The sequence below is a fragment of the Lissotriton helveticus genome, chromosome 10 (genome assembly GCF_964261635.1).
Source record: "Lissotriton helveticus chromosome 10, aLisHel1.1, whole genome shotgun sequence".
NCBI lineage: Eukaryota > Metazoa > Chordata > Amphibia > Caudata > Salamandridae > Lissotriton > Lissotriton helveticus.
Genome location: NC_136071.1, coordinates 619025623 through 619038915, shown reverse-complemented (window position 1 = coordinate 619038915; position 13293 = coordinate 619025623). Strand labels below are relative to the sequence as shown.

Genomic DNA, 13293 nt, shown 5'->3' with positions numbered 1-13293 from the left:
CGTGCTTGTTGGGTGTCTTAGAAGCAAAAGTCAGTTTTCCAGACACACTGTTCAAGATCCTTTACTGAAACTATGCATTATAAAGTTATTGTTGGATTATTCAACACTGCTTTGGGCATTTGAATGTGAGCCCATCAAAGGATTTGTACTGCTAGGGAGCACCCTGGTGTGTGTGTGTGCACAGCTCTATTAAATATTGGGAGAAATTTTAGGCAGGCAAAATAACATTTTCTTTAAAACCTATATTGGTCCAGCAGTGAAATTTACTTAAGCCTTTATGACATTCAGTGTTCGGTTCAGAGATTTATGCATATCCAGTAAAGCAGGTACACAGAAGCCTTAGTGATGAAGAGCAAATCAGCAGTTCAGGTGAAGATGATCAAAGATGAATGCTTAGTTGTTAAACGAGACAACACATGAAAGTCCTAATGCAGGACTGACTGACCATGATGTATATTCCATTGTAATGCTCTGTACGCCACAAAAGTACACAAGTCCAAGATTGCAGAGCAAGAAGATGAATCTCAAAGGTCATCAATAATATTGATATTTTGGCAATCGTGATAAAATACTTAAGGATAAAAGATAGGATAATTAGGACTATGAATTCACAAATATGCACATAATGAAGGCACTCTCTAAAATACCATGATTATGTAGAGCATCTAGAGAGAAAGATATCCCAAACATTACTTATAGAAGAACATGCTACAATATTGCCCGAACCAAATAAACAACATATTAAATATGTGCCGCACAGACCATTGTTTTTTTTTTTTATATTTCTTTTTATTGAAAAATATAGAAACAGCAAGGTAAAAAATATATTACACAAAGTGTCAATTCAAATGGGGAAGGAAAAGTCAATACAATGAAATCAGCAATCCATGTATGGAAGGGAAAGGGGGGGAGGACAGCGGGAAAATCAATACACATACAATAGAGCAGTCGGATGGCGTGGTCAGGGGGAAAGTGGGACATCAGTATTATCTGCGATAGGCTGTGCACAAATATCTCCACGGTAGGTATTCCAGGGTCCCCATATTCTACACCACTTCCGAGGCCGACCCCGAGCCAAATACACCGTTTTTTTCTCTGAACATGCACCAATCCATGTTTTCCTTCCATAATTCAACTGTAGGTGGCTTTTGGGATCCCCACAATTGAGCAATATCGGGCTTGGCGATCATGGCCCCCAGGGTCGCCCACTGTGTCTGGGCTATGTTATAATCCGTGGGTTCCCAAACATTCAATAAACAGCGCCTAGCTTCCGGTAAGAGGGCAACCCCCGTTACTTCCTTCATTACATCATGTACCCCACTCCAGAAGGCAGCAACCTCACGACATTCCCAGATAATATGGAGAAATGTCCCTATCTGGCCGCATCCTCGCTTGCACAAACCCTCCTCAGAAAAGCCCATGTGTACCAATCAGGGGCCCGTGACGTATATCCTATGAAGAATCTTAAGTTGAACCAGTCTGAGTCAAGCTGGAATTGCGACCTCTTTGGGAGAGGAGATCGCAGATTGCCAGTCCTCGTCATCCAGTTCAAGGCCGTCACGGGTCCACAAGTCTCGAAGACGCAAAAGGAGATCCGTCCTATCATTTATTAATTTTTTATAGACTAGGGAGATAGTACTATCGGGCACATAACCGTCTAACAATCCATCTTCGAGCGGGGACGACTCCGGAATTACCTCCCCCACTGGGAAAACCGACATCAAAGCATGGCGAACTTGAACGTAACGGAAGTATTCTGAATCAGCTAGTTCATACTCCTTCTTTAGCAGTTCAAACGATTTAATCTAGCCCTTCACCCAGAGGTCTCCCACCTTACTGATACCAATGAGATCCCATTTATCAAACCCCTTGGTCTTCCACAGTTTACCAAGTTTATCAGAGCCAAAGAGCGGGTCGCTAGAGTTAAGCGGTCTTTCCATCCCATCGAACTAGTTGCATCCTGCCACAGACGCACTGCCGTCTTGGTAGGCCCCGATCTTGAGTATAGTGCCCTGTAATAGTTACCCCCAGGTAACAGCCATCTATCCATTGCAAAGGCGAGGTTCAATTCGGGACCATACGTACCATGGTTAATGGCTCCCATTTGAGACACCCAATAGTAACGTTTTATATCAGGGAGAGCGATCCCCCCCCGTCGTACCACGGGAGCGTCAGTTTAGCAAGTGCAATACGAGGTCTACCATCCCAAATCAACTTCCTTTGAAGACCCTCGACTGCACGGAAATAGCTAGCCGGAACTACATCAAGAGTGTTTTGGAGTGCATATAGAAAACGAGGCAGAGACATCATTTTAAAGAGGGCCGCACGACCAAGCCGTGAAAGCGGAAGCTTACGCCAACCCGTGACATCTTGTTTCAATCTAGACAAGGGAGGGTGGAGATTATGTTCATACCGAGTCACGGGGTCCAATGAAATATAGATACTGAGGTATTTAAACCCCGTGTGCGCAATGTGGATGGGGCAGTTATTTGGAAGAAGAGGAACATCACCTGAAAGGACATATAGATAGGATTTGGTCCAGTTAATGATTAGACCTGAGTTTCTACCAAACTAATTCAAAACATCGCACAATACTATCAGTGATTTCCGGGGCGAAGTCAAATACAATAAGATATCATCTGCATAAAGTGAGATGCGATCTTCAAACTCAGAGGACCACCGAATACCCTTCATCGAGGGCTCCCACCGGATCCACGCGGCGAGGGGCTCAAGAGCTAGGGCGAACAAGAGCGGCGACAAAGGACAACCCTGACGAGTTCCCCTCCCAAGACCAAACGGAGCAGAGACTCAGCCATTCACAACAATTTGCGCAAGGGGGTCCTCATAGAGCAGCCGCACCCAGCCAATAAAACCGGGTCCGAACCCAAACTTAGCCAACGCGGCCCATAAATATGGCCATTCCACGGTATCGAAAACCATCGTGGCATCCAACGACGCCAAGATGGCCGGCTGACGCAACGTCGCAGCTCTCGCGAGAACACCATGCAGTCGCCCAAGATTCAGGGCGGTATTTCTATGCGGGATAAAACCGGATTGATCCGGATGTATCAACTCGCTAATAACAGTGATCAATCGGTTAGCCAATACTTTCGCAAGGATCTTAGGTTCAGCATTCAAAATGGATATAGGTCGATACGACGCATACTTATCTCTCGGCTTCCCCTCCTTATGGATCACCACAATAGTCGCCAATCGCTGAACACGTGGGAGAGACCCACGCTCCCGAGACTCCAGAAACATATCCCGGAGATAGGGAGCCATCTTGTCAGGGCGTAACTTGTAAAGTTCAATAGGCAGGCCATTGGGACCCATTGCTTTCCCCGAATGCAAGGAACGAATCGCAAGAGCCACGTCATCAGGTGTTATAGCGGCGTCCATTTGGTCTCTATCGATGTCAGAAAGACGTGGTAAAGCGATATCACGCAAGAATAGATGTGAGTCCTCCTCCGGCCTGTCCGACACAGAGGAGTACACTGTCTTGAAGTGATCTGCAAAACACTGAACTGTCTCCTTAGGGTCAGAAATCCGAGCACCAGCAGCCGTCTCAATCACAGGCACCACCCGATTATCTCGATCTTTTTTATCCAGCCACGCAATCAATTTACCAGCTTTGTCTCCCACGTCATACAGACGACCCTGCTGCTCCCTACTCATGGCCTTAGCCGCATCAGTAACCAATGTCCTATACTCAAGTTGTTTTAGTCGCAAAACATGGGTCTTGGCACGGGTGACCCCCCACACTCCAGGTCAAGCTCCAAGTCCGCAATCTCTGTCTCAAGCTTAACCACCTCCTCATCTCTCCGTTTCTTAACACCCGCTATCAATGACAGGGCCTGGCCCCTAAGGACGGTCTTGAAAGCATCCCAAAGCGATACCGCTGACGAAACAGAACCCTCGTTTCCCAAAAAATACAGTTCAAGAGATTTTACCAGAGCAGCGCGAGTTGTAGGGTTTCGGAGATACCAAGGGTTAATCGGGGCAACCCGTCCCTCGGACCCGGAATCTAACTCTATCCGTAGCCATGGAGGAGAATGATCCGAAATTCCCCGAGCTAAATGCTTGACCTCAGTGACAGAAAGAGCCTGCGTAGCCGGTACCAAAACATAATCAATCCTAGAGAGGCTACCGTGAGCGCCTGAATGAAACGTATATTGCCGTTGAGCAGGATGTAGCAATCTCCAACAATCTACCAGACTTAAAGTGTCAAGGAATCCATGGAGCCAGTTCTGTGATCCCTTTAGATCACTGGGCGGGTGTCGATCAACCACACCGGAAACAACTGCGTTAAAATCACCACCTAGAATCAGTGACCCCTCAGGGAGAGCGAGAATAATCCGCCCCGAGTCCGCAAAAGTAGTTGATTGCAGGCCAGGGGGGACATATACCGAAACCAGAGAGAGGGTGCGGCCCTCCCATTTACCCGTAAGAGCGACGTAGCGCCCTCTATCATCGAGAACCGTGGAGTCAATCTCAAGTGGGAGAGAATTCTTAATGAGGATTCCAACCCCTCTAGAGCCGGAGGAAAACCCAGCATGTGCAACCAAACGATACCCCTTCCTATTCATAGCATGACAAGTATTACCAGTCAAGTGCGTCTCCTGAAGAAGGACCACATCAGGGGAGAAACGTTTCATCAGTTGCAACACCACCCCACGTTTTATCCTATCCCCCAGCCCATTTACATTCCAACTCATTAGTTTCAGCCCTCTACCCCCCATCCCGAAGAAGAAAGAAGATCCATCCCCAGAAAGAACTCAACACTTCGATGAAACGATCTAAGGATACGGTACCTTGCAAGAAAACACACACACACCCCAACAGAACCTCCCATCCCCCCACCAACTTCCCGTTACAAAGCCCCCCACCCTGCACCCCTGCGTAAGACTAAAAAGCCACCCAAACTTGCAGTGTGCCTGTTGCCCCCACATTTAACTAAACTACAAAAAGACACTCCGAGGAGGAAAAAAGACCCACCAATAGCCCCGCAACCCCCCAAATGTACATCAAATCACATGTCAGGATTATCGAACCACAGTCCAAGGTCCACGAAAGACCCCAGGAACCAAGCAGCCGGCGACTATTCAATCAATCAATCAATCATAGACATTTATAGAGCGCTCTACTTACCCGGAGGGTCTCAAGGCGCTAGGGGGGGGGGGGGGTGCTGCTACTGCCCGAACAGCCAGGTCTTGAGCTTCTTCCTGAAGGCGAGGTGGTCTTGGGTCAGGCGCAGGTCGGTCGGGAGGGAGTTCCAGGTCTTGGCGGCCAGGTAGGAGAAGGGCCTTCCTCCTGTTGTCGCTCTTCGGATGCGGGGAACGGCGGCGAGGGCGTGACTGGCTGATCGGAGGTGTCGTTTGGGAGCGTAGAAGTTGATGCGGGTGTTGAGGTAGCTCGGGCCTTGATCGTGGAGGGCTTTGTGTGCGTGGGTGAGGAGACGGAAGGTGATTCTCTTGTTGACCGGGAGCCAGTGCAGGTCTCTTAGTTGTCCGGAGATGTGGCTGTGTCGTGGGACGTCGAGGATGAGTCTGGCTGAGGCGTTCTGGATCCGTTGGAGTCTCTTCTGGAGCTTGGCAGTGGTTCCGGCGTAGAGGGCGTTGCCGTAGTCCAGTCGGCTGGTGACGAGTGCCTGGGTGACCGTCTTCCTGGTCTCGGTGGGGATCCACCGGAAGATCTTCCGTAGCATGCGCAGGATGTTGAAGCACGACGAGGAGACGGCGTTGACTTGCCTGGTCATGGAGAGGGAGGAGTCCAGGAAGAAGCCCAGGTTGCGTGCGTGGTCTGTCGGTTTGGGTGCGGTTCCCAGGGCGGGGGGCCACCAGGAGTCGTCCCAGGCGGAGGGCGAGGATCCCAGGATGAGGACTTCCGTCTTGTCCGAGTTCAGCTTCAGGCGGCTGGTCGACATCCACTCGGCTACCTCTTTCATTCCTTCGTGAAGGTTGGCTCTGGCGGCGGCGGGGTCGTTGGTCAGGGAGAGGATCAGCTGGGTATCGTCGGCGTAGGAGATGATGTTCAGGTTGTGTTGGCGTGCGATGGCCGCGAGGGGGCTCATGTAGACGTTGAAGAGGGTTGGGCTCAGCGAGGATCCTTGGGGTACGCCGCAGATGACTTCGGTGGCCTTTGATTTGTACGGTGGTAGGCGGACTCTCTGGGTCCTCCCGTCGAGGAAGGAGATGATCCATTCCAGTGCCTTCTCCTGGATTCCGACGTTGTAGAGGCGCTGCACTAGGGTGCGGTGGCAGACGGTGTCGAAGGCCGCGGAGAGGTCTAGGAGGATGAGGGCCGCTGTTTCTCCGTTGTCCATCAGGGTTCGGATGTCATCGGTGGCAGCGATGAGGGCGATCTCGGTGCTGTGGTTGGCTCGGAAGCCAGACTGTGAGGGGTCGAGGGATCCGTTCGTCTCGAGGAAGGCGGCCAGTTGCTTGTTGACGGTCTTCTCGATGACTTTGGCCGGAAACGGGAGCAGCGAGATGGGGCGGTAATTCTTGAGTTCGGTGGGGTCCGCTGTAGGTTTCTTGAGTAGAGCGCTGAGTTCGGCGTGCTTACAGCTCTCAGGGAAGGTGGCGGTGGTGAAGGAGGTGTTGATGATGTCCCGCAGGTGGGGTGCGATGACAGCGTCGGCTTTGTTGAAGACGTGGTGAGGGCAGGGGTCGGTCGGTGATCCGGAGTGGATGGAGTTCCTGTTCCGCCTGTCTGCCCTCCGCTCCGCCAGACCGCTCCTCCGATGGATGTTGGTTCGGTAGAGTGTCCAGCCAGTTGGTCGCCACCTCTGGTCGATCAAAAACATAAGTCCGCTCAGCATGTTCAATCCTCAACTTGGCCAGGAAAAGCATGGCATATTTGAGTCCCATATCACGCAGTCTTCTCTTCACCCCCAGGTAACCGAGTCTTTGCTTCTGGACCGATTGGGTGTAGTCCGGGTAGAAGCTGATATTTGTGTTTTCGAACTTTGTAGGTCCACCCATCCGTGAGGCCTGCAGGATAGCGTCTCTGTCGCAAAAATTCTTGCAATGATAGGCCGCGGTGGGGCACCCAACTTCGGTTTACCGCCCGGAACTCTGTGAGCCCGTTCAACCGTAAAGAACCTACTCAGTCCTTTAGGTGCGAGGTGGCCAACAATAAGTTTCTCAACAAAGAGGTCAGCTGCAGGATCCTCCGCCTTTTCCGGGACCCCAATTATACGGACATTGTCCCGCCTAGCCCTTCCTTCATAATCCTCCAGACGACGTGTAAGGAGATCACTGGTGGTCTTCAGGTGACGGACCTCCGTCTGTAGGTCAACGACATCACCCGTCAGACTAGAAGTCTTGATATCCAGCGATTTGACCTTCTTATTAGTTTTTGCCAGGTCTGCGCGGATCAAGTTGACATGAATCGCCACAGTATCGAGCTTATGGGCGAGAGTCTCCATTTGTTGCCCTAATGAGGATTTAATCCCGTCAATAGCGGCCACGACATCTTGCAGGGTCAGCTCATTAGCCGAAGTCGGTGGATCTCTCGTGTCTTCCTGCGACCTACCAGATCCGCCGAGAGATCCCTTAGCTTGGGCATATCGATCCATGATATTAGTCTGGGTATAGCCACCCCGCCGAGTGGTCTTAAGTTTCTGCTTTTCACCCTCTGGTTTCCCCGTCATTGCGGGAGATAGGTTAATTTGAATAGGAGAGACGAGACAGGAAGATGGCGGCCCCTGGTCCCCTCGGGCGGAGGCAACCCCAGGCAGGGGGCACAGGCCGAATGTCCTCCAAACTCAGCAAGACGATGAAAAATCACACTTGTGGGTGTCACTGGGCGGCCGTCCTCGGGCTCAGGGGTGGGCACGGTTCCAGTCACAGTTCCCTCTGGAAGCAAAACCGAAAGTGAAAGCAACCGGACCGGTCGTCCCAGCCCCCTCAAGCTGATGTTGTTCAACTACGGCCCGGACACCATGCCAACTCCACAGCCGGGCATCACGGAGGTGTAGGCCACAATCTTCCAAGCACCGTAACTCCGGCTCCCGGGGTCCGATTTAAAATCTGAAAGCAAGTTTCACCTCACTCGTGGTTCGCCTTCACGAAAACATCAATGAGGGACAGGATAAACGACAGGATAGATGTGGGAGGTTACGAGGGTCTCGGGTGCCCTAAGCTCACGCGGCCATCTTGGTTGCACGCGAAGCTCCTCCCTTGCACAGACCATTGTTAATAACATATTTGATACATTAATGACCAGTCGGACAAAGATCTGATGCCACCAATTATTCATCCTGACCAGCTGGGAGCTGATCAAGAGTAGAAAAACTTCACCGCATCTGAGAATGTTGCAGATGGCCGTGGATATGTCTTGTGCCCCATGAAGCACAGTGAAATAGATGTAAAGGCTTCTTTGTGGGCACCTTGTTGGGGACATTCTTTATAAATATATCGATCCATATTCTAATTTTAACCAATTCCAAAAGCATTTGTAGAAAGAGTGTAACATTCAATATGGTGGCTATGAATATCTTGGACGTTAGAGTTCGCATATCTGCTATTGCTTATTTGCACCATAACATGTGATGTGTGTCCTGGATGGCTACTAATAATAAGAAAACCTATTTATCCTTGAAGAGGTGCTAGACATGTTTGGTTTCCCTTTATAAATAATTAGAAGCACAAACTTCGCAGACATTAATTAGACACATGGGGCTTAACAGGAAATTTGTGCTAACACGCCTTGATATGTTGCTTATAGCATATTCTGCCTACCCTCCTGATGAACCAAAGTGTTGTGTGCATTGTCCTCTTTTTTGTCTATTGTTGATGTGGCCCAAAAGCAATGTAATTGATTTCATTTAAGCACTTAAAATAATTAATGACGATACATGCTGTGTAATCTCATGTCCGGTGTCACCTGAATTAAAAAGAAATTGCATATAATGCAAGAACACAATGTTTTACATTTATTGATGATCTGAAATAAGAATGTTTGGAAACTTTTAATGCCCGATTTTGGATCTTGTTTGAAAGATAATTTTGAGCGAAATAAGCTGGCTATGATTTTCAGACTAAACCTTAAGTGTAGAGCACATATGTTTTTAGTAGTCAGCACACATCACATTTCAAAATATTTTCATTGAAAGAAAATGTATGTATGTATTAAAATTTCTACAAATGTGGTGAGAATACTTAGATTGGTTTCTTGGTAACCAAATCAATTTATAAATGAGGAGTTGTATGCAAACCCCTCGATTTAAAACCTAGCATTAGGTGCATATATTTGTTTCGGACACCGACAAACACAATAGCTTTGTGTGTTATTTTGATGTCTGCATCTGTTGACTTTTCTGATCTTGATATTTTCTTTCTTACATCTTTGACTGTCATTGTTTTTAATCTAGGAGTTTATCCCTTTTAACTGTTTCTTTTTTACCCTTCCTACAATGATGATTCCTGTGTGACTTATTGCAGTGTCATGTAAGTTTCTGAACCTCTTAAGCTTTGCTTAATCTTGAATCATGTTTTAAAAAAAATGAGCAATTATATGTTGCCTGCTGCAATGTAGCTTTCTTTGAAATTCCTGAATCAAAATAATATCATTGTAATTTATGATTTTCAGACACTCGGCCCCAGTTACAGATTTGTGTTGAATCAATCATCATTCTTTAGCTCACTTCACCACCACAGTTCAGACCCAGTCCAGGTCTTCACTGGACCAGAAACAAATATCCTGGGACTAGTTTGAACTAGGGTGGCGACGGAAGCTAAAGAACGTTGATGCATTTAACCCCAGATCTGTGACGGGGGGTGAAAAGTTTCAGCGCTCCGTCCATCATCTACTTGTGTTTGCTTTGTTCGCCCTAAGTTGGCAGGGTAAGCCGAGACATGGGCCCCTTGCTCACTTTGCCACTGGATTCAAGCTGGCCTGATTGATGAGGGGTGTTACCCCGAAACCGGTCTCAGGATGCTTGTTTCCAGTCGGAGTAGACCTGGCTTGGCGGTTCGGGCTGGACTGTTCCCATGAGGCACAGGGTCATGACTGATTTGCATAAAGCTGGGTCTGAACTGAGGTGGTGAAGTGAGCCAAAGAACAATGATGGATTCAACCCAGATCTGTGACTGGGGCGAGTGTCTGAAAAGTTTCAGCGTTCCGTCCATCATCTCCTTGTGTTTGCTTTTTTGTTTTAGACACACTTTCGTAAACCAAAATACTATTCAAGATAAATTAGAGATACATATGTTCTTTACAAATTGTGTAAAGATGTATGTATGGCCCTTTTTTTACGATGTAAAGATGAAAGAATGCATGTGTTCTTCATAATGTTTATAAGTTTCAAATGAAGGTGCTAAAAAGTTTGAGTAATTTGTTCACACCACTAACAACATTTCAAAAACATTTTTATGGAATAGCCTGCACTGTCCCTGTTTTTTTTTTTTAACAGTCCAGTGCATCATTCAGTGCTTGATCAAAACGACCCACATAGATAACGGAAAGGAGTTCTAAAAAATCTAGTCCATGTGTAAGGTTGAAAAGCCAAATTGAATAATTAATTTTTGTACGTAACCTTTTATGTTTTCAACTCATTTTTGCTACTATTAGCATTGTATACCAATGGTCTGATGTCGACTCTGGAAGTTAAACTGTCCAGTAGAGAGATTGCTTTACAAAATTCTGATCTAATGCAACTGAGAAAATTAACCAACTTAAAAATTCCATTTACTAACTTTCTATGTCTCTCTTGTGTGTTGAAACAATAATTGGAAGGACTGGCTGTTTTCACAAAGTTCTAAGAAGCGGTTCCACCATATTCTCATTTGAGATTAGTATACTAAAATGTGAATACCTTTTAAAATGGCTGCTGCTTCATTTGTTGAATGATCTCAGAAGGACTGGTTGTGCATGAAAAATATAACCAGGTTCCCAGAAAGGGTACGTTACAAATTGGCTACTTTGGGTACTTTTTATGAAAACAACACCTATTGGTCACATTGTTTTGACATGGGGAGGGTTTCGTGCATCAGATCGTTACCCTTTGGTTTGTAGAGAGGTTTGTGAAGCTTTACAGTATTTCACAACACGTTAGTTTAATGTATTAATTACCATTCATTTTCTTGTGGGCCACGAGCAGTACTTCTGTGATGTCTAGCCAAGACTTATTTGATCTGAAATCAATATTGCATGATTTAAACCTGTGATTTAAAAATCATACTTTCTATTCTCTTTACCTCTTGCAGCTCATTTACCATCAGTAATTAATCGGTGATTTTACAAATATTAACCATCTCTGTTCATTTATTTTTGTTGTTGGGAAATCGTATTAAATAAAACTGAGTTTAACCTAGTTTTGTTTTGTGTTCTCTCAGTGGACAACCAGCCCATGTTGCACTATATAAGAGACAAAACAGCTGTTCCATACTTCTCAAACCTAGTTTGGTTCATTGGGAGCCATGTCATTGAACTGGATACCTGCGTACAGACAGATGAAGAGTAAGTTTCCAGTATTGCTTTACGTTCTTTTCATCTGCGCTTGAGTATGTTAATGCATTATGGAAATAAAGTTGCATTTTTATTTTCTTACACTGGTAGGGATGGAATTTATTTTGAAATTCATGAGTGAGGGCGATTGTATGCTTCTGGGTTCCTACAAATATACCTGTTTTCTCGGAGGGTTTCCAGGTAGGGTGGCATGACTATGGGTGATGTACCAGGAGAAAAAAGCACAGCCAGGTCATAGAAAACAGATAGCTGAACATCTCCACAGGGCCCCCGTTCGCTTTGTGTGTCTTTACAGTACAAGACACCACTCCGGGAGAAAGCTGGTCAACATATTGGAATTTAATAAGGTCTGTCAAATGTGAAGCAAATGGGATATGATCCGTGGAACACCTCTAAGCAGTTGCCATCTCTGTACATCTCGGAGGCTCATCTGTAGGTGCCGTGCCCGCATGGGAGAATTTGTACTTTGTCTCTTAAGTGTTGGCTTGTTCTCTTTTGGAGGCATCAGGAATCACCAGAGAGTATTTCGCTATTAATGATGCACTGGGACTACCTTTTCTCATCAGTATATGACCTGCTGAACTTTACTGTCACTTCAGGAGTAGTCATGAAGTGTTGGCCTCCCCATGCTGTTCTCTCTTCCAAATCCCATGACCGATTGGCTTAATTTTATTGAATCAATTTTGATCCTTTCTCTGAGCGATGGGCTCTACGTATGTTCAAAAAAGCCTCTGCCGTCCCTTTGCATCTCCATTTCATTGCTCGTATTCCACTGGGGTGCAGAGCACATTATTCTCACAAACTGTGACAAACCATCAGTTCAACGGCATCTTTCCATGTATTTCTTCTTTTCCTCCTCCTTTTACATTTTCTCCCAAATTACTATGCAGGGGAACTCTGCTGCAGTGCTCTACAGCTTTACGATTACTACCATTAGCACCCTCACCTCCCTGAAGGGGATGTGGACACTGTCATTGTTCTGCGTGTAGTCAGCACTATTATAAGAGGGCTGTCTCTTCCAGGAAAAGCTAGGAAGGTAATCCAATCAAGATGGTGGAAGAGAACACATCCAGACTCATGTGGCATTGAGACATGTTGCTGACTCCATTAGAGTATACAAGTCAATAGAAGGACAGGTTGCCTTTGACACTTCTTGTAGTTCATAAGACCATGGGTGCACTAGTTCTCCTTGTTTTGATGTTTCATGTGATGTCCCAGCCTTCTCTTGTATTTTTATTATGACTTGAGTTTGCGCTTTGCTTAAATGTACCTTATTAGAAGAGAAGTGTTGCTCATCACCTTGTTAGTACCCTTTCCTTTAGTTTATTGGCTGTTATCTTAGTTGGAGCCTACACCTGTGCTGGATTATTCTCGAAAGACTGTCTGATTTTAGGACTCTATCCATTGCAAGAATGGGTCTTAATGTCACTCTCAATATCTAAATCACTCGAACCTTGAGAGATTGAGTTCTGTTAGCTGAAAGGACAGGCACCCCTGCCTCCCAGCTGGTGAATTACTCGCTGGCACATCTCATTCCAGCTTCTCAATGAACAATAAATAACACGTCTTTGCATTTAAATCCCCCTTTTCAGAATATCCAAGAGCTTGCCTTTTACATAGCTTTCCATTCTCCCTTTGAGGTTAATATTACGTTTCTGAGATAGCCCGGACCACACACTGTTCTATCTACAAATATTCTAGCACCAATAACCTTAAAGATGTGTACGTTTAAGTTAAAAAATTAAGTTGAAAACAAGATTTAGAATGCCTGTAATATAGACATTAGGCACATGGTGGTGCCATTATTTCATGCATGCTAAA

The 13293-nt window shown here is 46.3% G+C and overlaps 1 protein-coding gene across 3 annotated transcripts in view; it reads left to right on the top strand.

Annotated features, from left to right (window-relative positions):
• CLEC16A (C-type lectin domain containing 16A) overlaps positions 1–13293 on the top strand; it is a 654120-nt gene that overhangs the window by 88589 nt on the left and 552238 nt on the right. For all 3 annotated transcript variants that reach the window (XM_078663155.1, XM_078663154.1, XM_078663156.1), the window contains exon 6: positions 11340–11463. In XM_078663155.1, the coding sequence (XP_078519281.1) occupies positions 11340–11463 (124 nt within the window). The remainder of the gene's footprint in view (positions 1–11339; positions 11464–13293) is intronic.